The following is a 27,626-nucleotide window of genomic DNA, read 5'->3' on the forward strand; positions in this document are numbered from 1 at the left end:
TTTTGTAAGACCGTTCGTCCCTGAACTCCTGTTTCTGTTGCGTTAGTTTAGTTATGTATTTTAAGCCGTTCGGCTTTTTGACCCTCGTTTAGTAATGTAAAGACTGCACTGTTTTACTGATTTAATGTAATTAATTCTGATTATGGTAATTACTGTATTTTTGGATGTTACATGATGTATACGATATGAAATTGATATCTACTTGTATATTATAATTTGGTTACATTATTTAATTAGTGACGGTTTCTTATATTTTTTTTGCTATTGATAATGAATGCTAACAGGCACATTTATTAAAAAAATTTAATATCATTATGTCTTTAAAATAAACTATCAATATTTAACCACTTTCTACATCCATTTCTTTTAAATTCTTCTCTTTGATTTTTTTTCTGAGAAACTGAGATCTGCCTTCAAAAATTTCAGGTATATTTTCTTTCTCTGATCTTTTCGTCTTTTTTTTATTTATTTTTCTTTTAGTTGCCTTCAAACTTGATTTAATTGAATATATCATAATTATGTTTGTGTTAAATTATATAGTCAGTCGATTGATAAAATTTTTAAAGATTGAGTTATGTTGTTTATATGACTAAAACTAATAGATCTTGACTTTGGATTTTTTTTTTCCTTATTTTTACAAGTTTTGTGTATGTTGTATTCAAATCTACGATAACATTATATTTGATATTTTTAATTATTTGATAAAGCTTAATTTTTTTTCTTAGATTCTTAGTGTTCAAATTTGAAAACTACAAATCTAGATAAATTAAGATTTTCTTAGTTTGTGATGAAAAATATCCTTCACAATTTTTTATAGACAATATCTTTTATAATTTTGTACTCGATAAAACTCTTCAAAATTTGTGAACGATAAAATCTTTTATATTATTTGACACAATCGTCTTTACCAATTAATGAAGGAAAATAAATTTAAATGTGTCAATTTATATTATGTTTTTCTTTATGTAATTTTTAGAAGTTGCGATGGTAATTTTTCTGTGTCTATTTGTTGTGGAGAAAACAAATATTTGCTAAAATACTTGTGATGTCTAGATTTATAAGAATAATTATATGTGATAAATATGCCACTAATATCTTTTTGATAAAATTTAATTCATCTCGTGATTCTTTGTCATTATGATTTATTTTTTGTAATAAGTAAAAATAAAAGAAATTGCTTAATTTTATTTATCAATAAAATTATTTTTATACACAATGACTTCTAATTTTAACAAATTTTTCTTGTATGATAAAGTGTGCTTGGACCCACATACATTATAATTTGTCTAATATTTAGTTATTCTAAAATTTCCAATACATTTCTTTATGTTAGAAACTTGACATCAATAACAAATATTTATGAGTGATTCCATAGTCAGTGACATTGTAAATCTGATAACTTTTTTTGGTAACTCTTGTAACATTTTAGAATATTTTTTTAAGTTCAACATAATTACATAAAAGCAATTTATAAGATTAAATTTGTATTCAATTATGCATGATCGTTTGAACATATTTCTAATTAAGATTTTCATTTCCAAGAAATAATAACTTTTTTAATTTAATTAAATATATTTTATTATATTTTTGTTATTAATCATAAATACTAGCCGACAAGTTAGTCAAAAAAAAATATTATTATATCATTAAAGCAAACCATTAATGTTTTAATTTTAGTTATCCGTTTCTTTAACTTCTATTTCTCTTCTTCTTTTCTTGTATAAGGTTCGAAATTAAAATCTAAACTTATTTAGAACAAATTTTAGGTATATTATTTTCTATTCTTTATTTTTTTATGTGTCTGATGATCAAACATAATTTAATTTAGCACATATAGTTGTCTTTATGTTAAATATAATAATTAACTTATTGGTGTTTTTCTTAATAACAAATTTAAAAGATTATATCCCTCGTCTTTGTTCATAAGGCTAAAAGTGAGCACAATCTTAGTTTAGTAATTCTATCTTTTTTCTTCTTCTTAGTGTTACATATGTTGTGCATGTTTCATACAAACCTAGAGTAACATTATATATTCAATCTTTTTTAATTATTGTTGTCAAGAGGGTTATACATCTTTTGTTTTTGTTCCTAAAATCTAATTTTCACTGATAAAAAAGAATTCTTTCAATATAATTTCATATTTGACACATTTAATTTTTGAATTTTAACTATAAGACTTAAGTTTAATTTTAGGGGTAATGGAATGGTTTTGTATGATCATGTCTAAAATAGAAAATAAACATGACATGAGATAAGAAATGATAATATTTTATGTTTGAACTCACGTCGACTAAAAATAAGATTAATTTATAATATATAACGAATGTAAATTTCATTTTATAAACTAGTTTTGTGTCTATTATGATGATTGTAAGAATTTTAATGCTATACAACATGTATATAATGTTTATTAAATTTCTATTCTTTTTATCACTTAAAACTTGTGAAGCCATCTTCATTTACCCATCTACGTAGATGTATCATTTAGACTAATGTGAATTTTTATCTTTAGAAGTTTTTATCTGAGATGCATAAATGTTTTTTCTTGTTGCATGTGTCACGTTCGATTTTCCCGGTGGTGGTCAGAATATTTTGAAGTCCATTGCACAAGAACATGGATGAAAACAAGCATGATCAAGCAGCAAAAGAAGGACGTGGGAAGAGCAAAGTTCAATCTGAACCCAAGGTGGAACCTCCTACCAGTCCTCCAGCTCTCACCATTGGTCCCTCTGCCTCTTCATCCAACCCACAGACAGCAAAAGAATCATTGGAGCAGCAACTCAGTAAGTTCTGGGCAAAACAGCGTCAGGAAGTTGAGGAGACCAGTGAGTCCAAGAATCACTGCTTGCCATTGGCTAGGATCAAGAGGATAATGAAGTCTGATGAGGATGTGAGAATGGTATCAGCTGAGGCTCCTGTGCTGTTGGCCAAGGCTTGTGAGATGTTCATCATGGAGCTCACAATGAGGGCATGGGGTAATGTTGAGGAGAACAAGAGGAGGACACTTAGTAAGAATGACATTGCAGCTGCAATGTCAAAGACTGACATGTATGATTTTCTTGTTGATATTGTCCCCAGGGAAGACACAAGGGGTCCTCAAGTGTTTACAGGTATACCAGGAACACCCATTCCTCCGACTCTGTCTCAGATTCTTCCTAACAATCCTGTGCCACCTCATAATCAACATGATGCTGCAGGTCCACAGTCTGGTGCTCCAACAATGCTCATGGGAGTGCCCCTTCTTGATCCAACTGATCCTCAGCAGCTGCAAGACCAGCCTTCTCCAACTCCAGTGTTGCCCAAACCCGAAGAAGAGAACAACCCTTCTCCTGATTCAGATGACTGAGCAGATAAAAGTTAATCACTGAAAAACTAGACAATTATGCATTCAGTGTATGGTCAATAAGCTCAGCAGACTTTTGCTTTTCATTTTCCTTTTTAATGGTTTCTTAAACTGAGTTTAAATAATCCGAATTTGAATGTTTGAAACTTTTATCCTTGACAATTTGGTAGTTTCAAGGTTGCTTTTATTTAAGTACTGTTAATTTGGGGTTGTGAATATGATTGATTATAAATGCGCGAGTATTTCAGGGAGCTGAAGCAGTATATGCTACCATAGTATATGCTACCGTATGACCTGGCATAGCTGGTCTCTACCGTAGTATATGTTTCATAGATAGTTGCTGTGTTTTCCACAGCACAAAAGCGTTATTCCGTAAATATATTGAGGAGAGTTCATTTGCGCTAGTATAATGAACTCTAATATCTTTAATATGGCATTGCATATGAATGTTCTTCGTTGGGATCAGTAATATGTTGCTGAAGTGTGACAGAAGGATGAGCAACCCAAAAAAACAGAGGAAGGAAGAATATGATATTTATATTTATCAGAAATTTATCTGTGTTGCCATTGATTTTTCTTTAAGCAGAGGATCCAATCAAAGGATCATCATTTATCAGATGCTTTCACAATATTTGACTTGTAAATGTCATGAATCAGCGTCATTGTCAACCAAATCACTCTGTCTTCGATACAGTGTTTTTTTAGTATGCCTTTCAAAGTTAGTATATATTAGGACTATTATGTCATGAATATGCCCAGAATTTTTGTGAGAATTATCACAAGCATACGCACTAAAATGCAGTGACTATGCACATGATAATTAATCAAACCATTAAGTGTCGGAACTTCAGCATGTTAGTATTTGTACAGCCCAAAAAGGATAACCGACAATTCATGACATGTTTCCTTTTCATGAACTTTGAACAAACAAGACTCACCATTCTCAATCCAAGCCAGAAGATTATGTAAACCTCCAAAACCTTTTACCTGTAATATCTCAAAAACTCAAAACCCAAACTCTTTTCGATTGATCCAACTGAAATCACAGAATTCCTATACCAATTTTTTTTATAAATACAGATAAATAAATAAAAATTGAAAGTGTTTCAGAAAACAAACAAGCCAGTAAAGGGGAATAAATATTTAGTTACTTAATCTCTTGAAGTTATGAATGTTATTATTTAGTAGCTAAGTGACCACATTTCACCGGTAACAATCGCGTATAGAATAAAGATTTAATATCTATTTTGTTCCTTATGTCCATAATTTTTGTTCAAAATAGTTATTGACTTTTTTTTGGCTTTGAAAATAATCTCGTTAACGGCAGAGTGTCTACATGAACTTCAATGAATGATGTGATCAATTTTTTCTGTCATAGTTGTCTATGGTCTCTTTTCACCTCATCATATTCAATCTATCACCACCATATCACCATGATTTCCTTCTACCATCATTGACGATCGCTATCCTTGCACCTTCAATTATCGTCAACCACCATATAGCAGCACAGAGTCATCATAAACCACCATTGTTCAAAATCACGACATGCAACAGAAAACCTCAAATAGTAAAAGACACCAAAACAACAATATGATAAACATCCAAAATTGCGAATCACATCCCATACTTGCAATCTCAAATTACGAATCACATCCCGAACTACCAATCCCAAATCGAAATGTCAATTTACACCACCACAGATCAACCTTTCCAAACCACGACAAAACCTACTTGCATTCACCATACATCGATTATCATCTTCTCCAAAACCAAAAAAATCTCAAATCGCTAGTTCAACACTTCATTGCGTCACCATAAAAGACCACCACAAAATCGCGTCTCTTCCACGTACCTGCAATGCATAACCACCACGAACCACTGCAAAACAATAGCCTGCAAATCGAAAACTCAAACCAAAAAACCCTAATTGTTTCATTGACATGAAAAACCAGAAAATCCTAATTACTTCACTGTAATGAGAAACCAAAAAACCCAAATTGATTCACTGCCATGAAAAACCAAAATAACCTTAATTGCTTCACTATCATTCGAAACTAGAAAACCTTAATTACTTCACTGCCACGAGAAATCAAAAAGTCCTAATTATTTCAATGCCATAGACAATCATGTGAGACAAAATCAGAGTTATTCAGGGCGAGGACGAACAATCTTTTGTTTGAACGCTCGACCACATTAAGTGTTGAGCGTTCGAATCCGAAGGGCGAGGACGAACGGTCTGCTGTTTGAACGCTCGTCCACATTGAGTGTCGAGCGTTCGAATCCGAAGGGCGAGGACGAACGGTTGATTGCTTGAACGCTTGAAGCCGCACGTCCGTTAGGTGAAATGGCCGATCATGTGGAATCAGAACCGAACGAGGCGTGGATGGAGCGAGTCTTGCGGAAGACGTGGAGAATGGGTCTGACAATGCGGCAGACCTGGAGGCGCCGAAAGGGCTTGTCATTAATTTGGGAATTTAGGGTTTTCGGTTTGTGGATTGTGCGATCCTGGTCAGAGTTTTTCTCGTTGGGGATTTTGCGTTTTGTGTGGCTTTTGTTCGTAGAAGGAGAAGGCACAAGGGTTCCCTGGAGAAGATGGTTGCATGGTTTTGGATTGCACGTGTAGGAAGATTGACGATGGTGATGTGCTGCGAAGATGCGCGATGGGGAATTCGCGTCTGAGGGTTCCATGGCTGCACGATTTGGGGTTCTGTCGCATTGAGAAAATGGTTGTCCCTAATCACGATTTGGGTGCAGATTGCCATGAAGAAGGCACGATTTCACGACGACGTTGTTCGAAGATTGAACTAGGATGTGCGAATCGAGTTTTCAGAGGTTGGGTTTGAGCTTTGTGTCTTGGATTATTGTGTTTCAGTGGTTCAGGTGGAGATGGATGGTGGTTTGATAATGGTTTCTGTACCAGGGAGAGCCGGGCGCCGTACGAAGGACGCCCGTGAGGCGACGGCGCCGCCCAAAGGACGCCCATGTCACACCCGCCACAGACGAATGCTCGACCGCCCAAGTCTTGGCCGCCCAAGTCTTGGCCGCCCAAGTAGGTACGGATTGAACCTAGACCGTACAAACTCTCCTACACCAGCTAATGTCCGGCGTCGCACGTATGGACGCCCACTAATGAGGTCGTCCGACCATCTCGGTGCCTACGCCGACCACCTGGGTAGAACCTTTGTCTCTAAGAGAAACTTTGAAGAACTCACAAGGAATTCCATCACCACGAGACAGCGCCGCACTCTCCATGCTCACAAAAACTGTTCTACAGGATGACGCCGAGAGACGAACGTTTGGTATCATGAAGTGCCGGGCGACCGCATAGAAGATCGTCCGCCCAACGAAGTGCCGGGCGACCGCATAGAAGATCGTCCGCCCAACGAAGTGCCGGGCGACCGCGTAGAGGATCGTCCGCCCAATGTAGTGCCCGAGTCGTCCATAGGAAAGACGAACGCCCTTATCACTTGGGCGGACGCCCATATCACACTGACCGGCCAAATCACTAATCACTGTGGCTCAAGTAAATTGACCTGGTTTAGAGGTAAGTAGAAATTAGGAGCTATTGGGCTGATTGGGCCGTGATTAACCTTTCACTAATCCCAAAGCCCATAGCGAAAACTATAAATACAGGTTCACGGTGAGTGGTAGATAGGTTACATTGAATGCACATTTATTGCTATCCCTTGAGAAAAGCCATTGCTCTGAAACTGACTTTGGCATCGGAGAATCTTTTGTAGGTCTCTACCCCTCCGGATCAAGAGGAAAGTCAAAGCTTGGGAAGAAGATCCGCCGCTGAGACAAGATCGAAGGAGAACTGAAAGGTTTAGAACCGCACAGCCCTACACATCCGAAACATTTGGCGCCCACCGTGGGGCCGTGTGATTTAAAAAACCCAATGGTGACCACGAGAAACATGAGCATGGACGATCCCGCTGAGATGATGCGCGTGCTACAACAAAAAATGGACGAGATGCAGCAACGTCACGAAGAAGAGATGGCGGCCGTAAAGGCCGACTGCGAAGCCCGGATAGCCCGGGAGATTGGGCGGATGGACGGGGGAGAGCGAGTGAAGGATAAAGGAAAGGGGGTGGAAGGAGAACGCCCGCCCCCAGATACCGAGGGCGATAAGACTTGGAGGCCTTCCGGATCAGAGGCAGAAGAAAGCAAGGCTAAATCGGTGCATGCGGAGAGCGCTGCCGAGGACGGGCGGATGGTAGTCAAGTCGGAGCCTTCATCCACTTTATTACTTCCATTCACCCAGAACATAATGAACGTCCAAATCTCGGAGCAATTCATGGCTCCGCAGTTCAAAATGTATAACGGGACGACAGATCCGGCGTCCCATATCCAGACGTTCTCGAACGCCATGGCGTTCCGAACGGGCAATGACGCCATTTGGTGCCGAGCGTTCTCGCTCTCACTAGAGGAAGAAGCTTTGGAATGGTTTAACACCCTCCCCCCCAATTCAATAGAAAACTTTACCGGCTTAAAGCAACTATTCATTAAACAATTTGCGGCCAGTAGTACCCAAGACCTAACCGTATTCGAATTCATGACTCTCAAACAGGGGAAGGACGAAGCGCTGCGATCATTCATGGACCGGTATCAGAAGACGGTCCGGCGCGTGAAAAGCCTGACCCCAGAGCTCGCCCTTCACTACATCCTGCCGGCTCTAAAGCCGGGACCGTTTAAGGATAGCGTCTGCAGGCGAGCGCCCAAAACGATGGAAGAGTTGAGGGAACGGGCTGCAGATGAGATAAGGGTGGAGGAGATGAAGCTCTCCTACAAAAAAGAAAATCAAGAAGCCAGGGAAGCAAGGACGGACGGTAATAAGCCCGGTTCGTCCACGGGAAAAACGTCTGGTCCTAGACCCAGAGAGCAGAGAAAGGGACCTCGCTTCCCACAGTACACACCTCTGAACGCCTCGAGGGAGAAAATTCTCCGAGAGGCCTTGAGTGCGGAATTGATACCGGAGCAGGAAGCGAACCCGACTCCGAAGAATGCTGATTGGAGCAAACACTGTGCGTACCATAAAAATATGGGTCATACCACCGAGGATTGCTGGACCCTCCGGGATAAGATAGAAGAGCTCATCCGGGCGGGAAAGCTTAAAAAATACGTACGTGAGGAGCGCCCGCCGCAATCAACCGAACGGCCTGCTCAAAGGTCGACGTACCGAAAAGAGAAGCCGAGGAGCGCGCGAGCGGAACGACCCCGCTCAGAGAGGCGACCAAGCCGAAGTCGAAGCCGCAGCCGTGAACGTCCCTTGAGGGGACATATCAACACTATTTCCGAAGGATTCGCGGGAGGAGGATCGTCTTCCTCCGCCCGTAAACGACATGTTCGGGCCCTCCAATCCGTGCATTTAGTGGACAAGCCACGCCGCTCCATGCCACCCATTACCTTTTCGGACGAGGACTTTCACGCCCCTGATCCTGACCAGGACGACCCGATGGTCATAACGGCAGAGATAGCGCGGTATGGGATCAGTAAGGTTCTGGTTGACCAAGGAAGCTCGGTCAACATCCTCTATTGGAAGACCTTCCTGCAGATGGATATCTCGGAGGACCTCATCGTCCCTTATGGTGGGCAGATAGTGGGCTTCGCGGGAGAAAGGGTCGACACTAGGGGATACGTGGAATTGAGAACAAGGTTGGGAATCGGATGCTCCAGCGAGGAGAAGAGGGTCCGGTACTTGCTGATAGAGGCCAACACGTCGTACAACGTGCTGCTCGGAAGACCGTGCCTAAACGCGTTTGGGGCAATTGTCTCTACCCCTCACCTCACAATGAAGTATCCCTCCGAAAAGGGAGCTATTTGCACGGTTCGGGCGGACCAGAAGACGGCCCGGGAATGCTACGCGGCGGGGTTAAAACTGCACGCTCGGCCTGTGAAAAGAAGGGCGGCCGGCTCCGAGGTTGCCATGGCAGACCTCGACCCGAGGACGAATACCGAGGACCGGCTGGAGCCCATTGGAGAAACCCAACCCATCCTGATAGGAAGGGAACCCGCTCAGACCACCCTCATCGCCAGGGAGCTGAACCCTGAAGTGGAAAAGGAGCTAAGGGCACTACTATGGAAGAACCGGGATCTATTTGCGTGGACGGCAGCGGATATGCCGGGCATCCATCCCGCGGTGATGTGCCACAAGCTCTCCCTTTTCCAGAACGCCCGCCCAGTCGCACAGAAAAAGAGAAGAATGGGCGAGGAAAAACGGCAAGCTGTCGAGGAGGAAGTAGGAAAGCTGAAGAAAGCTGGTTTTGTTCGGGAAGTCACGTACACCACATGGCTGGCTAACGTGGTCATGGTAAAAAAGGCCAATGGAAAGTGGCGCATGTGCACAGACTACACGGACCTGAACAAAGCCTGCCCGAAAGATTCGCACCCCCTACCCAGTATAGACGCCCTGGTGGACGGCGCTTCTGGGCATCGGGTCTTAAGCTTCCTAGATGCATATTCCGGGTACAACCAGATACCCATGTATGGGCCGGACGTCGAGAAGACGGCGTTCATAACGGAGAAGTCCAACTTCTGTTACGAAGTCATGTCGTTCGGTCTGAAGAATGCCGGGGCGACGTATCAGCGCCTGATGGACAGGATTTTCCGAGACCAGATAGGCCGGTGCATGGACGTATACGTCGATGACATGGTCGTCCGGTCCGCGGATGGAGAGGGACACCTCAGAGACCTTGAGGAGGTGTTCCGACAAGTAAGGAAGTTCGGCATGCGCCTAAACCCCGCCAAATGTACATTTGGGGTAGCGGCCGGAAAGTTCTTGGGCTTCATGTTAACATCCCGGGGGATCGAGGCCAACCCGGACAAGTGTGAAGCGATACTGGAAATGCCAAGTCCGACCACTCTGAAAGAGATCCAAAGACTGGTCGGACGCCTCACCGCTTTGTCCCGCTTTATCCCCAACCTGGCGGATAGGATGAGGCCGGTCCTTCGGAAATTGAAAAAAGGGGCCGGCCCGACCTGGGACGACGAGTGCGAACAAGCGTTTCAGGACGTAAAAACAATCCTTGTTAACCCGCCGGTCATGAATCGCCCAGTCCCAGGAGGAGATTTGCACATCTTCCTGGGAGTGTCAGAGACGGCCATTAGTGCCGTGCTAATGCAAGAACGGCCTCAGCCGAGGTTAATTTATTTTGTGAGTCGCACGCTCCTCGACGCCGAAACCCGATACCAACGGGTAGAGAAGGTGGCCTTAGCTTTGCTGCACGCCTCCCGAAGGCTCCGGCCTTACTTCCAAAGCCATCAGGTGATAGTCAGGACCGATTTCCCTATCTCCAAGATCCTAAGGAAGCCGGACTTGGCCGGACGGATGGTCGCCTGGGCGGTTGAGCTTTCAGAGTTCGGTTTGCGATATGAACCGAGAGGATCTGTCAAGGGCCAACACTTAGCAGATTTCGCGGCCGAGTTACCACCGTCCGGCCAGGACGAGTGGAGTTTGTATGTGGACGGAGCGTCCGGTCGATCGGTCAGCGGGGCCGGCATCGTACTCGAGGGCCCCAACGGATTCTTACTGGAGCATTCCTTGATCTTCAAATTCAAGGTATCCAACAATCAGGCCGAGTATGAGGCCTTAGTGGCCGGTCTCGAGCTGGCGAAAGACATGGGAGCCAGAAGAATCACCTGCCGGACGGACTCAGAGCTGGTTGTGGGACAGATGAATGGCAACTTCCAAGTCCGCGAGGAGCGTTTATTAAGATACTTCCAGCGAGCAACGGACCTCGCGAAAGCATTTGATAAGTTGGACATACAGCACATTCCCAGGGAACAAAACACACGGGCGGACGTACTGTCCAAGCTTAGTTCGGGAAAGGAGAAGGGGCAGTTAACCACTGTCGTGAGGCAGGTTCTACTCCAGCCTTCAGTTGAATGTTCAGCGGTGTCTGACGGAGGAAAAGATTGGAGAGCGGAAATCCGAGAAATCATGACCCGCCAGGATGAAGGGCGGACGGTAGGACCAAGGGAGGCTAAGAAGGTCGCCCGATATCTTGAGGTGGGAGACGACCTGTATCGCAGAGGATTCTCCTCCCCTCTCCTTAAATGCTTGGGAGAGGCAGAGGCACTTTACGTTATGGACGAACTCCATAATGGCATTTGCGGTCTTCACACAGGATGGCGAGCATTAAAAGCCCGGATACTGAGAGCCGGATATTACTGGCCTACTGTGGAAGCCGACACACGAACGTTCGTCCAAAAATGCGTTCGCTGCCAAGAGCACTCCAACAACTCCCACCTACCGCCACACGCCCTCCACTCAATGACATCCCCGTGGCCGTTTGCCTAATGGGGTATGGATATCGTTGGACCGTTCCCCTTGGGACAGGCGCAGAAGAAGTTCCTCCTGGTGGCGGTGGATTACTTCACGAAATGGGTAGAAGCCGAGCCCCTGGCAACCATTACAGCCGCCCAAGTCCAGAAGTTTTGCTGGAAATTGGTATGTCGTTTCGGCCTCCCTCGGTCGATCATCACAGATAACGGCCGACAGTTCATTGACAAGAAACTGGCCGAATTCTTCAAAGGGTTGGGGATTAAGCACGTCACCAGCTCGGTCGAACACCCCCAGACGAATGGGCAAGCGGAAGCAATGAATAAGACCATAGTCTCGGAGCTTAAACGGCGCCTGGGAGAAAAGAAGGGAGCGTGGGTGGACGAGTTACCCGAGGTCCTATGGGCATACAGATGCACGCCCCATGGAACCACCGGCGAAACCCCTTTTAACTTAACCTATGGCACTGACGCTATGTTACCAGTCGAACTGGGGGAGCCGTCCCTTAGGCGTCAAGTCGATGACCTGAACCTCAACGACCAAGAGCTGAGGATCGAGTTGGACTCTCTAGAGGAACGACGAGACCGGGCCGCACTGAGGGCCGAAGCCTGCAAACGCATGGTTGAAAGAAAGTACAACTCCAAGATCCGGCCAAGAAGCTTCCAGGAGGGGGATCTAGTATGGAGAAAAACAGGGGACGCCCGCCGAAACCCAGCCCACGGGAAGTTTGCAGCCAAGTGGGAAGGGCCGTTCCGCGTAGTGGAGACCCTGGGAAACGGGGCTTACAGGCTACAACGCATGAACGGACATCCGATCCCCAACACTTGGAATGCCACGCACTTAAAGTTTTACTTCAGTTAATGAATCGATGTATTATACCTCCATGATTAATGAATCAAGATGTCCACTTTTTCTCCTATGAGGCTAACTTCACTTTGTAGATTTCTAAGCGCAAAAGTGTTCCAACGAGAACAACTCTCAGCTTGGCCGGGCAAGAAAGCGAAGGACCATCCGCCCAGTAAGACCAAGCTGGTGAAAAAGAGTGTTCCAACGAGAACAACTCTCAGCTTGGCCGGGCAAGAAAGCGAAGGACCATCCGCCCAGTAAGACCAAGCTGGTGAAAAAGAGTGTTCCAAAGAGAACGACTCTCAGCTTGGCCGGGCATCAAAGCGAAGGGCCGTCCATCCCAGTAAGACCAAGCTGGTGAAAAAGAGTGTTCCAAAGAGAACGACTCTCAGCTTGGCCGGGCATCAAAGCGAAGGGCCGTCCATCCCAGTAAGACCAAGCTGGTGAAAAAGAGTGTTCCAAAGAGAACGACTCTCAGCTTGGTCGGGCATCAAAGCGAAGGGCCGCCCATCCCAGTAAGACCAAGCTGGTGAAAAAGAGTGTTCCAAAGAGAACGACTCTCAGCTTGGCCGGGCATTAAAGCGGAGGATCGTCCGCCCGGGAAAAGCAAGAGCAATCCCCACCCCGGCCGGCCCATTATTAAAACTTGACAAGAGTAAAGCCGCATAAAAAGACATGCAAAATTAGAAAGATAAATGTGTATTAATCATTTGCGCAGAAAGGCGCCAAGATTTACAAAAAGACCGCCCGGCCAACAGTTGGACAACCCCAGAAGTTGGACGGACTGTCGAAAGATACACGTCCAAAAAATTCAAAGAGAAATCCTAATTCTTGCCCCCGCCGGCGGCCTCCGCAGTCGGCTCGGCGGCATTCAAATCCACAAGGACGTCGTTAAAAACGTCCTTCTCTATATCCACGCCAAGAGCAAAGGGATCCTGGACGCCCGCCAGAAGAGTCACTTGACGAAGGGCTTTGTTGAAGCCCTCCTCATGTTCAAACAAGATGGTGGACTCCAACTCGGCAATTTGCTCCTTGGCCTTAGCCACTTCAAGAGTGAGCTCCTCATTAGCCTTGGCCCGGCACGATTCGGCCTCCTTTACGCGGGTTACCTCCGCCTCCAGCAGATCGATTTTCTGGCGACTCTCTTCCGCCAAGCGCTCCTGCTCGATCCGGGCGGCTGCCAACCTTTCGGCGGACTCCCTTTTGGCTTTCTCTAGGTCGGCCTCCAGCTGCTCGATCCTCTTATCATATTCATCTTGGTTGAGGACCATCTCTTCCAAAGTCACCTGAAGGGAGGCTGCGTTTTTCTTCTCCCTGTCAAGCTCGGCCCGGACCTCCGCCACTCCAGGGCGGTCAGCAAAGTTCCTCAGATACCACGCTAGAGCGGACGTCCGGGTAGACATCTCTAGCATGGCGTTGGTTAGCTCCAGCTCGGAGAGGGGTTCAATGAGCGCCCGTTGAGAAGAGCTCATGTGGAATTTTGTCCGATCGCTCATGCTGAAATCCGGGCTGAAAACGCCGCCAGGTAGGGGGACGACCAATACCCTCTCCCGATCCTTCTCTTTGCCCTTGTCCTTCCGGGCCTTCTTTGAAGCTGACCGAGACGAAGAACCCTCTTTGTCTTTGCGTCCCTCAGCAGTAGGATCTTTTCTCTTTCGAGTAGGATCCGCGGAAGTCATGGCCGCCCCAGAGGTTGGACCTACCTGAACGGCCGCCAATTCAGGTGGGAGGCTAGAACCCGAAGCCTTCACGCCTGAACCCCCAGCCTTATCAGTGGGGGGACCCGTCCAGTCGAAGCGCCGGCAGGAGGCGGGCGCGACACTTTTGGAACACTGGTTGGCCGAGCGGTTGACGAGCTGGCCCCGAATTTCTTTCTGATGGTGAGGAAGTTGGATTTGCGGGGGCCCGGAGTCGTCATTAGTTCTGCAAAAAACAAAGGAATTCAGAAAAATTAACGTCAGTATGCGAAAAACGAGCACACCTAATGTGACAAGACCATACCGAACGCCTTTGGTCCACAATCCTCAAGACTAAGGCATTCAACTAAGTGACGGGCGGAGATCAGGCGGGGGAGGGTGTTAATGGTACGCACGGCCTCTAGGTCGCGTGCTGTCAAATCCCCGATAGAATTCGCCCTTATGCGCCGAGGGTCCCTCGTCCAATAGAAGGGGAACAGCGGCCTCCCTGCACCATCGGAAAATTCGTGGAGGCCGGCTTTGTCAACGATAATTTTAAAATAATGTTGCTTAAAATTTTTGAAGGAGTCGGAGAAGGGGCGGAAAAGGGTCCTGTCCCGCACCGACCTAAATGATACCCAACCGCCAGAAGGAGAAGGGCGGACTGCGAAATAATAAAAGAAGACCGGGATGGTGGGAGTGACACCTACTGCCGAACACATCGCCATGAACGCCTGCACAGCCGCCCATGAATTGGGATGCAGCTGCGTGGGAGCCACATTAACTTCTCGAAGAACGGCCGTTTGAAATTCAGTAAAGGGCACCCGGATAAAAAGGTGGGTGAAGAAGGTCACGTACATGAAGAAGAAATCATATGGACTAGACCGCCCATCATGAAAGACCCTTTCGTTTAATAAAGTCACCCCGGCACGAATTAACTTCGAATCCTCCACATCCCGGACGATATGGGTATGGCAGACTCTCCATTCTAACTCCTTGCGATAAGCATAGCAGGAAGCATACCGGCTGGGAACGACGGGTGCCAACTCAGATACCACCGTCCCTTGACCATCCGGCTCGAAGGGCGACCCGACTACGCGAATACCGCCTTTAAGCAGGAACAGTGCCACGCCGTGGAAGATACGGTCGTTGGTCAAGACCGGTGACTCAGGGCCCCCCCGGAAGACCCAACCGCCTCCTCCAAAAAATAAGAAGAAACCGAGCTAGGAGAATCGCCGCTGTCGCCTCGCGCAGACCCCTCCCGGACTCCGCCCGACGACCCAGAACCTGACTCGATGGACACAGATGCCATTTATTACCTGAGGGAAAAAGAATCTTGAGCTCTTGAGTAATGAAGATAAGTGAAAATGACATCGTCTAATCCGCTATTTATAGGAAAAAGTTAGTAACCGTTGGGTGTATCCTGGCCGTCTAGATTTAGCACGACCAACGCTCCGGATTTGGCGACGCTTGACCTTCCGTCAATGGGAACGCGCCACGTGTTTTCCCGCCTAAAATCCAAATTCAAAAATCCCACTGGATAAAGCCCAATTGCGGGTTCCTGACCCAAAGCGCGCCGTATCCAAAATCCTACGTTCACTACGTGCACTAGGACTTGGGGGGCTTGTGTACCAGGGAGAGCCGGGTGCCGTACGAAGGACGCCCGTGAGGCGACGGGCGCCGCCCAAAGGACGCCCATGTCACACCCGCCACAGACGAATGCTCGACCGCCCAAGTCTTGGCCGCCCAAGTCTTGGCCGCCCAAGTAGGTACGGATTGAACCTAGACCGTACAAACTCTCCTACACCAGCTAATGTCCGGCGTCGCACGTATGGACGCCCACTAATGAGGTCGTCCGACCATCTCGGTGCCTACGCCGACCACCTGGGTAGAACCTCTGTCTCTAAGAGAAACTTTGAAGAACTCACAAGGAATTCCATCACCACGAGACAGCGCCGCACTCTCCATGCTCACAAAAACTGTTCTACAGGATGACGCCGAGAGACGAACGTTTGGTATCATGAAGTGCCGGGCGACCGCATAGAAGATCGTCCGCCCAACGAAGTGCCGGGCGACCGCATAGAAGATCGTCCGCCCAACGAAGTGCCGGGCGACCGCGTAGAGGATCGTCCGCCCAATGTAGTGCCCGAGTCGTCCATAGGAAAGACGAACGCCCTTATCACTTGGGCGGACGCCCATATCACACTGACCGGCCAAATCACTAATCACTGTGGCTCAAGTAAATTGACCTGGTTTAGAGGTAAGTAGAAATTAGGAGCTATTGGGCTGATTGGGCCGTGATTAACCTTTCACTAATCCCAAAGCCCATAGCGAAAACTATAAATACAGGTTCACGGTGAGTGGTAGATAGGTTACATTGAATGGACATTTATTGCTATCCCTTGAGAAAAGCCATTGCTCTGAAACTGACTTTGGCATCGGAGAATCTTTTGTAGGTCTCCACCCCTCCGGATCAAGAGGAAAGTCAAAGCTTGGGAAGAAGATCCGCCGCTGAGACAAGATCGAAGGAGAACTTGAAGGTTTAGAACCGCACAGCCCTACACATCCGAAACAGTTTCCTAGTTTCTGGGTTTTTGCAGTTTTGGTTTTGTGGCTTTGATCTTTGCAGTGGCGATGATGAAGGCGGCAGCCCTTTCCGACGAGGATTTCCCGTGTTCACCGACAAAGGAGACGGTGAAACTAGATATTGTTCCGAAGCGTCACGGTCCCCGCAGCAATCCTCAATTCGATCTTGAATAATTGGATCGTGACATTGTTGTTTCCTCCAAATGGAAGGAAAGACTGGGATGATGACGTCGAGATTCAAAGAGGCAATGGAAGAAGTTTTCTCTCATTTGTCCACCATCGTTGAGGGAGGTGAATGATGAATTTAAGCATGTTTTTGCACTGGATCTGACCCACAAAGGGGTGTGATTTCAAGGGGTGCAATTTTGCTGATGTGCTCACTGGCGTGATTTCGCATAGGTGCACGTGCTGGCGTCAATGGCTCGGAGGAGACTTCTGGCGGTGATGCGACAGCTTCGTCTTCATGGAGTAGCTTTATCCGAAAAAATGATTCATCGAGACCGAGTGCTCCTCTTGTGGTTTTTGCGAGATGACACTCGGCCCCACGGTGGGCGCCAAAATGTTTCGGTGTAGATATTTTCCGGTGTGTCTTTGTTGCTCCTGGCTGTCTGGGACGCTTGCTCTTCTCCAATTGTTGTTGTTCATACTCGCCAAAGGAGGGGGAGGTACCTGCATTGATACTCCGACGCTCAAGTCAGATGTAAGTTATGGAGCCTCAGCTCTCAAGAGAGTGATTACTGCTCTGAAATATTATTTAGGATCTCTAGACATAAAGAAAACGTACCTGGACCTTGGCCCTGTTACTGTATTTATAAGCAAAATAAAAATAACCACCTTACCTAAAAATGTGGTTAGTGGCTTGATAAATATCTTAACCGTTTAAGATATTTAAGATATTTTAATGAGTATCTTACTACATGCCCCCCAAGTCCGAGTTAACCGTTCCGTTTTATGGACGTGGTAACTATAGGACTTATGAGTTTGAGGGAGGCTGTCTTCGCTGTATTAGAGAGCGTGTTCCTGGTTACTGCTCATGTGTGGATTGAACGTTTTAAAACAAGGATGACCGAGTGGTTGAGTTTGATGGTCCAAAAAGAGGCGAAAACGAACGGCAAAAAAGCTGGAGCGAGTGAGGCCGAACGTGAGGATACGTATGACCGAGCGGTATGGCGCCGAGTGGCATGGGAGGCTGAGTGGTTGAAACCAAAAGGTCGAACAAATTTGAGGCTGAACGAACAACTTCCTGAACGCTCGAAAACATGGATTGAAGTTTATTAACACTTTAACCCAACCATGTTTTTTGTGTGTGATTCTTTCTTCTTCCTTCTTTTATCTTCTGTTGTTTATTTTTGTGGCTTCTCTCTGTTATAGTATTATGGTTTTGTGGTAGACTGTTCTGCATTGAATTTGCTTGAGTTATAATGCATTATCCATTTCAATTTAATCAAGAGTCTAGGACTACTACTAGTGGATTATGGAACAATGTATTCTGGTGTGTTGCTCCCGTATTGCCATAGAACAATTTAGTTAGAGAATTGAATTTTTGTTCAAACCAATACTGTGACTTTATAAGAAAATAAAAACAGAACTAATTCTTACAGTACAATGCTGATATATTTTATTGCCCAATGAGCTCCCTGAACCATGGTTCAGTCTCCAAACTTAATAGCATAACAATTGTTAAGTTTAACCAACCCAAAGAAATTTGTTACTTTTTCTTTTGTCTGATTCACTATTCGAACAATCATAGTTGGTTTTCTGATGTGATGATTGATCTGATGCAGACAGGTATGGAGTTGGTACTAAATTCGTCAGATGAAGATTTTATGGTTGCTATGTTATACTCGCTCTCAAAACTGGCTTGCATTTTAATTCCTTTAACCTCTTATCAGGTGTGTATCTGTCCTACTATATGATTTTGAGCATCCTAGTTGAGCAGGATCCTTGCTTTTATGTCTGTTTGAAATATTGTGTGACCATTTGGCAAGTGTTTTGTTCCTTCAACTGAATGTGATTGTTTTAATAGTTATCCATAATATGAAGTTCATGAAACTCATTGCCAGATTGTTTCCTTTGAAAAATGGCTAGTAAACTATTCTTGTGATAAAATAAAGCATCACACAGCCAGCTTTAGCATACATAGATGATGGTCCCAATTCAAATATATACAGTGTACGGTGCTTTCCTTGTGTAATATTTTTTAAGTCATTTGGATTCAGGTGGACTTTCTTCTTTTGTTTCTCAATCGAGAAAGAACTTCACATGTAAAAGAAACAGCATTAAGATGCTTGTATTTTTTATTCAGAAGAGGATTGTGTGAGAACTCAGATAATTCAGGTATAATTCGTGGGCTGTTTTCCATAATGGAGGAACCTGAAATTTCAATGCCCATGCAATATAAAGCTCTAAGGGTCTTGCACAAGGTTTGAGCTCAGTACTTCGCAAAATGAGACTCTCATTTGATTTCTTATGAAATATGAACTTGTTTGACATGCATTAAATCATTCGTAGGTCCTTCTTTCTATTCCGCCTTCTTCACTTCACATGGAACTTCGTGAGTTTATGAGGCTTCAAACTATTATTGAAAACACAAGTCAATATCCAGGCTCGAGGAAGAGCTGCTTGGCCATTTGTATTCTAGCAGATTTGTGTTGTAGGACAAAGGACAGAGCAGCAATTGAGAATGTTTTTGGTTGTTCTTCCCTTCCATCACATGTTATCTCTTTAATCAAAGATCATATCAAACTTTTGTTGATGCCATTGTTTGAAGATTCTCAAAATGATTTGACAATTTGTCAGGAGCTCCAGCGTCTGCTAAAGATTCTTTTAACTGTTGTTGAAAATCATCCTTCTCTTGGTTGTTTGGTACTTGATAACATAAAAGAAGTGATTGAATATTATCTTGTGACTGTTGCATCTACTGATCGTGCAGTACGATCAACTCATCTAGCTGTAAATTTTAAAGGGAAAAAGCAAAATTCCTTTATTTTTAAATTTCTTTCCAAAATATACAGATTTCTGGTGGCATGCCTTGACAACCTTTATGTAGTTGGTGCTATCGATACTGAAGTGATAAGTAAAGTGAATATTTTGGCCGAAATTGTATGCCAGTGTAGTTTAATTGATTGCTATACATACTTATTGTACCATTTGCTATTGCACAGTCAGCCTATATGTGATGGCTTAGTCCATGAGAATGATGAAACACATCCGGCGAGTTGTCTTATTAAATGCACAACGTTTGTAAACAAAGTCTTGACAGGAACAAATGGCTGGACTGCTTACAAGGTTGGTGCTCATGCAGCGTGTCAGGGTGAATGGTCGATGGCTACTATTATATTCAGGACATTAATACAGAAAGTGAAGTCTGTTTCTTGCTGTAGCTGGTTAAATGCATTGTTTCATTATTCTAATTCTGAAGAAAAATTCCAACTTCCTAAGCAGCCAAAACAGGGAACCACATCAATAATAGAGTTGGTGGGGACTATTGAATTTCCTTTATCATGTGATTACAAGGATGATATATGTCCAAGACTTGCCAGGAAAATTTATGATTGTAATTACTATGATCAGCTTACTCAGTCTCATATGGAATTGTGCTCCTCCTTGAAAATCTTGGAAGCCTCTGCAACAAGTTCTCAAGAATTTTGTTTCCAGAGGTGGTTTTTATCATTAAGAGCTAGAGTGTTGGAAAATTTAGTGTGTGTGGTTAAAACTTTGAGGGAAGTTTTATTGAACGTGGATCAGAATTTAAATCAGGTAGAGACCGAGAGTAATGATAAGCTTCAATTCCTGAAGTCTTGTCAAGATTTTAATCAAATTTCTTTACAACTGTTCAGACTAGCAGAAGAATTTAATCTACTTAGAGCATCTTTCATTGGGATGGACAGTGAAAGTTCTGAAGTCCTTGCAGCTCATAGTCTGAGTTCTTCAGTATTAGCATTTGTAACTGCTTTTGGAGTGTCTAATATAGACCAAAATTCTCATAGAATTTTTGTTGGTGTCAAATCCTCTAGTAATTTACAGGCTTTCACAATACAAAATTTACAGAGGCTATTTTGGTGTGTGGATAATAGAACCAGAGCGAGTTTCTCTTTGCTGTTGAATTATTTTGACCTAAATGAGAATTGTTTATTTCCAGGATCCGGGTACCGAGCTTGTAGCATTAGGTATAAAGACAGAGAGGTGGTCAATGTTTGTACTTATGTTGTCTCTAGTGCTGTATGCTTGCTTCAGAAAACTGCATCTGAGTTTACCAAGAATGCTTTGTCACTAGTTTCTAGTACTTTGATAAAATTGATGCACATTCATCTTGGGATTCCAAAGTACTTCTTCAAAGTAAGGTATGTTTATGAATTATTCACTGTTGTCAGTGAGAACTTTTTAATGAAATTTTAAATGTATGTGTATTTTTTATTATAGTGTGACTTTATTGTATTGATTGTCACATGGACTATTATTTTCTCCTTTAGCATTGTCCCTTATCTTCTTTTTCATGTGAAAATGAATTATATAATTATAAACTATTGTCGATAGGAATTGATTAATCTGCTTTTGCGTTTGATTTATCGGAGTCTCAAGAAATGGTTTCCCAATTTTGTTAGTATTTTATGCTGAATTAGTTTTCTTTTATTGTTTAAGATATGCTCTCTTTGTTGTGAACCTTTACACGTATAGTGCTCTCCGATTTTATTACGTAGCTGCCTTATATGCAAATCTAGAACTATTGTAGTCCATTAAAGTACTTAATTTGATCATAGCCATGACCAAGAGTTGGCAATTTGGTGGTTGTTTGTGTTTCCTAACTCTGAAAAATACGGTGTTGAAATATCTGTTTTGCATTATTTGTGCAGACCATTCATTGGGGCAGAACTTTTTCTCCACAATGAGGACTCTGTTAATGGGGTTGAAATATCCGTTGCACATGGCTCCCACATCACATTGAATATTTGTCTTCAATTAAAGAACGTGCCACTAAACCTGCTGGTTAAGTCAACTAAGTGTTACTGCATCCTTCATTGCAGTACGTCCTTCCTTGTCCCATGTGGACAAACTTTGGGGCACTCACAGTCTATATCTGAAGCTTGGAAAGATGGTGAAATATTTGAACTGAACCAGAAGTTGGTTTGCCATGTCTTGGATGGTGTGGCAGGAAAGAGAAGAATTGGTATGCACAGTAGGGCCCATGGTAATAGTGTAGCTGTGGAGACATTCATGGATTTTAGACCTAATGAGAAAGGACAGGGGTTTTTGTTGGAACAATCGGTACCGTTATAGAGTCGCGCAGCGGAATAAAATATTTTGAAAGCGTGTTACGGTCACAAATCAAGTTTCGATGGTCCGTTTTAGAAAAACAATTTTCTTAGAGAAAATTTATCAAACAGTTGATGTGCATAAAACAATAAAAAGAGTAGGGAGTAGAAAAATTGATACACTGGATTTTTATCCTGGTTCGATTCAAAAGAATCTACGTCCAGTTGTTAATCACTATAAAAAGTGATTAACGTTTTCACTAAAATCAGTTTCACCAATTACAATAAGAGTGAATAAAAAAAAACAGAGAGATAAAACCTTCCTTCGACGAACGAACCGGAAGATGACCACCTTGCCAACTCGAAGAGAACCGCTCCGACTATCGACACACGAAACGCGAGCTTCTCCTATTCACGAGACCAGGCAAAGCACTTGAACTAGCTTTTTAGAACTTCCTCAGACAAACTGTATTCTCAAAAAGCTCAGTGTTATTCTTAGAGTTTTGGAAGAACCTTATATAGCTCACTATTCTGAATTCGCAAAGATGAATTATAACTGCCACAGATAATCGATTATCAAAAGTGATAATCGATTATTAAAGTCCGTTACAGGGTTTTCAAAATGTAATAATCGATTATATGATGTGATAATCGATTATTCCTGCATGACTCTGTGATAATCGATTATTGTCATTCCATAATAGATTATTGCAGTTAAAAATGCAAGTTTACAAAGTTTACAAGAATTTCCTACTACATTTAATTTCTACAAATTGCTTTTAACTAATTCTAATATCTTCTTCAACTAAAACTTCTTGCAACATCATCAAAACAAATTTCTTCAAGATTTACCAATACTCCTTATTGGTAACAATCTCCCCCTTTTTGATGATGATCAAAAATTCAATTTGTTAAAAGCATTTCTAATTTCCTGCACAGATTCCATACTTACAAACATGTTAGTAATAATTGCACTACTAAAATTAGAAGTTTTCTCCCCCTTTTTGATCATAAGCAAAAAGTAAAAAAGTGGAAAAACTCCCCCTCAAATTTTTCTCCCCCTCAACAAAAGAATTGATGCATTTCAAAACAGAAATAAAATTGAAATTTCATAACATGAAAGAACAGAATTCCTCATGGAATATAAGAAAAACAGAAATTCAACTCTAATTAAGAAGTACAAACAATATTAATTAATCCATAATAGAGATAAAAACAAGATATCTAACAAACTCATATATCTTCCCTTGAATGTAATAATCCCCTTTTAAAAACAGACTCAAAAAAGTTTTTTTTTTTACGCTGTGACTTAAGATAATCGATTATTACTTTAAATAATCGATTATTTGCGAGCCAAATTGCCAAAATCCAAATTTTGAGGACGAGATAATCGATTATTACCTTTGGTAATCGATTATTTACGTTAATTTTCGAAAAACACAAATTTGGGCCAAATTTTCAACTTAAGACACATCTAACATTCATAAATTATTTCAAAGCTCTTTAAAAAATACCAGGATACCAAAGAGTCTTCTTTTCCTTTTGAAAAATTAACCTGCAAAACAAAACAATAGAGTTTTGGTCCCCATAATCTCATTTGGGTCCTTTGAAGTTAGAGACAATTTACTTTATATCAGGAATCCAAGCATATTTTCCATTTGGAACATCAAAATGTTTAATTCTACATTTGTTAGAAGTGTGCCCCTTTTTCATACAATAAAAGCATGTGACAACATTTGGGTTTCTATAAGACATAGTTCCTTTTTCAACCCATACCCTACGGGTTCTTTTAATTTGGTTCTTACTTTTAAAAACACTTTTGTTTTTATAAACCTTTTTAACAGTTATAGGCATTTCAACATTATTATTTCCAGTTGCAACTTCAAGAAGATTTTCAAGAATATCAATATCAAGCATATGACTCTTACATGAAAGACATTCAACAGGATGTTCAACATTTGAAGACTCTTTCATTTCCAAGTTGCAAATTTTATTTCTCAAACTTACTTCCTCATCTAATGCCTTCTCATATTTAATTCGCAATTCTTTAAATTCCTTTTTCAAATTTTTATGAGCAACATTCAATTTTTCAGATTCATCAAGCAATTCAAGAAAAGCCTTTTGTACATCAAATTCACTAGATTCAGAATTAGAACAACTTACTTGGCTTGCAGTGTCATCAACATTAGATGTCAAACATAAGTTTGTTTCTTCAACAGAATCACTTGAACTACTTGAGTCATTATCAACCCAAGCAATGTGAACCTTCTTCTTTTTGTGAAATTTCTTGATAATTGGACAAACGACTTTTATATGGCCTCTTTCACCACATCCATAACATTTAAAGCTTGATGAGGAGCCTTGATTGTCCTTCTTTTTCTTCAAGAGTTGGCTTTTAGATGATTCATTTCTGGCCATTAAGCATAGATTTTCTTGTTCATTTGAATTGTTTGAGCTTGAGGAGCTTGAATCAGACAACGTCAACTTAACAACATCTATGACTTTATCATGAGTGACTCTTAAAAATTCCCACATTTCCTGAGCACTTTCATAAACAGAAACTTTGAAAAAATCATCAAGGGTTAGTGCAGATAAAATTATGTTCCTAGCCCTAACATCATATTGTGCCATTCTATTTTCATCCATAGTCCACTGTAAAAATGGTTTTTCTACCTGCATATCATTTACAAAAATAGTGGGAACAATTGGTCCATTCATAACAACTTCCCAAATACCCCTGTCAATAGACTCCAAAAATATTTGCATTCTTATTTTCCAAAACGCATAATTTTCCCCCGTAAACAAAGGAGGTCTATCAATAGAAGCACCCTCAGCATAAACTTGGTTATGACCGCCCATTTTCGAAAAATTTGAAAAACTATCAAAGCAAGCTCTGATACCAATGGTTGGAACAATCGGTACCGTTATAGAGTCGCGCAGCGGAATAAAATATTTTGAAAACGTGTTACGGTCACAAATCAAGTTTCGATGGTCCGTTTTAGAAAAACAATTTTCTTAGAGAAAATTTATCAAACAGTTGATGTGCATAAAACAATAAAAAGAGTAGGGAGTAGAAAAATTGATACACTGGATTTTTATCCTGGTTCGATTCAAAAGAATCTACGTCCAGTTGTTAATCACTATAAAAAGTGATTAACGTTTTCACTAAAATCAGTTTCACCAATTACAATAAGAGTGAAAAAAAAAACAGAGAGATAAAACCTTCCTTCGACGAACGAACCGGAAGATGACCACCTTGCCAACTCGAAGAGAACCGCTCCGACTATCGACACACGAAACGCGAGCTTCTCCTATTCACGAGACCAGGCAAAGCACTTGAACTAGCTTTTTAGAACTTCCTCAGACAAACTGTATTCTCAAAAAGCTCACTGTTATTCTTAGAGTTTTGGAAGAACTTTATATAGCTCACTATTCTGAATTCGCAAAGATGAATTATAACTGCCACAGATAATCGATTATCAAAAGTGATAATCGATTATTAAAGTCCGTTACAGGGTTTTCAAAATGTAATAATCGATTATATGATGTGATAATCGATTATTCCTGTATGACTCTGTGATAATCGATTATTGTCATTCCATAATAGATTATTGCAGTTAAAAATGCAAGTTTACAAAGTTTACAAGAATTTCCTACTACATTTAATTTCTACAAATTGCTTTTAACTAATTCTAATATCTTCTTCAACTAAAACTTCTTGCAGCATCATCAAAACAAATTTCTTCAAGATTTACCAATACTCCTTATTGGTAACAGTTTTCACATTGCTCACTTGATGTGTCTAACTTTCCCGTAGGTTCTTATAGAATCAAGTGGCATAGCTGTCTGGTTGATAGTCAAGATTCATATTGAAGTCTCCTTCCTTTGAACCCAGGACCTGTATTTTTTGTTACAAAACCCAGAATTGGCTAATCTGCTAACAATTTCATAAAGTGTTATGTAGTAAGATATTTATTACATAAAATATCTTAGATATTATATTTATTACATAAAATATCTTAGATATTTTAAACGGTTAAGATATTTATAAGTAACTAACCACATTTTTAGGTAAGGTGGTTATTTTTATTTTGCTTATTGTAACATCCCATAAAATACAGTAATAAACCATATATCATAGAAAATCACATATATTAATATATCAATTCAGTTTTTACAACTAAAGAAGTAGAACTCGATAATGGCCGAACGGCCTTGAATCCACTGATACGAATATTACAGGCGTTCAATAAACATAGATGACCGAACGATTTACAAAATATAATTACCAAACGGTCAAAGTAAGCAAAAGAAGAGGTTCGATCTAATACAGTATATTAACACGACTAAACCAAACATTTCAACCGAACGCACTACTGTTCGGCCTTCACTTCTACCTCCACTAGGTTCTCTTCAGCCAGGATTCCTTCCTCAAGCGTTTCTTCCAATAATGCATCTCCCTCTGCTCACATCCACACGGATGATCATTGCAAGGACAAGACGAACGTACAGATACAAGACAACACAATGAAAACGAAAGGGTAAGCTTATTGAATTTAATTCAAGTAAAACATACATTTCATAACATATCAATCAGATCAATAATTCCCAACATATACTTTAATCCATTCATTAACTCAATCAATTCCTGATACTAGACTGACCGTCCGAACTGTATGAATTCTGTGTAGCTACGACGTTCGTGCACCCAGGTGGAATAGTTGGAATTCTCATCAGCTGCCACCCGAGGTTAGTCTGTTCCGTCCAAGTTACAGTTATAGACTAGGACCTCCTACCATTCCCACACATGACATACTCCTCTCTACTTGAGAACGAGCACTCACGGAATATCAGGATGAACCGCCAGCTAAGCTTGCCACATTCATACATTATAAATCTCAACTTTCATCCAAGAGTCGTTCCTCCCTGGAACGCTCGTTCAAAATCCACATCCAACATATTTGTAAAATACTATTTGGACGAGCACTATTCAATGAACATTGTTACACGAACGCTACTGAACGAACGCTATTTTCCACACCAGGACGAACACTAATTTGGACGGACGTTATCAGATCCCACAATATCATGCCGATCGCTATTTCACCGAACGCCATATTAGATTGAACACCATTCGGCCGAACGCTAAAACCGAGCACCATATGGACCGAACACTTTCAGAACGAACGCTGTGAGATCAAACCATACTAGGCCGAACGCTCAAGAACGAACATCATGTGGGATTCAACACTACTGAGCCGAGCGCTAAACCATTGGATACCATATTGAATTCATCACTGTTTGGACGAGCGCTCAGAAATCAAACATCATCAAGACCGAACGCTTACAATCTAAACCTCAGAATACCTAATCCAGATCGAACGCTATAAATCACATAATAATACCGAACGCTCAAGATTCAAACTTAAGACTATCAAATTAATACCGAACGTTCTGGATTGCTACCAAAAAATACCAACTTAAGAACGAACGCTTATAATCATTAATACACTAAGGCCGAACGTATAAGATTCAAACCTAAGAATCCAAAATTAAGACCGAACGCTCACAAGCCGAGAATACCTCCTGTAAACCCAACGCTAAATATGACTTTCTGAGAATACCAGTTTAAGATTGAACGC

At 42.2% G+C, this 27,626-nt stretch overlaps 3 protein-coding genes across 4 annotated transcripts; all 3 read left to right on the forward strand.

The window, feature by feature from the left end:
• The first annotated feature begins 378 nt into the window (after positions 1 to 378).
• On the forward strand, positions 379 to 3,539 carry LOC108325679 (nuclear transcription factor Y subunit C-6). Of its 2 annotated transcripts, XM_017558775.2 has the most exons (3): positions 379 to 426; positions 2,587 to 3,110; positions 3,198 to 3,539. In XM_017558775.2, the coding sequence occupies exons 2-3, from the start codon at positions 2,615 to 2,617 to the stop codon at positions 3,344 to 3,346; spliced, it is 645 nt and encodes a 214-aa protein (XP_017414264.2). In that variant the 5' UTR covers positions 379 to 426; positions 2,587 to 2,614; the 3' UTR covers positions 3,347 to 3,539. The 2 variants fall into 2 exon arrangements, with proteins under 2 accessions (XP_017414264.2, XP_017414263.2); XM_017558774.2 differs by having other exon boundaries at positions 2,587 to 3,539.
• A 3,720-nt stretch (positions 3,540 to 7,259) lies between these two features.
• On the forward strand, positions 7,260 to 11,642 carry LOC108324378 (uncharacterized). Its single transcript, XM_052874592.1, has one exon. It carries the CDS (start codon positions 7,260 to 7,262, stop codon positions 11,640 to 11,642), a length of 4,383 nt encoding a protein of 1,460 aa, XP_052730552.1.
• A 6,041-nt stretch (positions 11,643 to 17,683) lies between these two features.
• On the forward strand, positions 17,684 to 25,873 carry LOC128195882 (uncharacterized). Its single transcript, XM_052874594.1, has 6 exons — positions 17,684 to 18,001; positions 18,517 to 18,624; positions 18,952 to 19,155; positions 19,244 to 21,075; positions 21,586 to 21,997; positions 25,802 to 25,873. Exons 1-6 carry the CDS (start codon positions 17,684 to 17,686, stop codon positions 25,871 to 25,873), a joined length of 2,946 nt encoding a protein of 981 aa, XP_052730554.1.
• The last annotated feature ends 1,753 nt before the right edge of the window (positions 25,874 to 27,626 follow it).

This window comes from Vigna angularis, chromosome 3 (assembly GCF_016808095.1).
Source record: "Vigna angularis cultivar LongXiaoDou No.4 chromosome 3, ASM1680809v1, whole genome shotgun sequence".
NCBI lineage: Eukaryota > Viridiplantae > Streptophyta > Magnoliopsida > Fabales > Fabaceae > Vigna > Vigna angularis.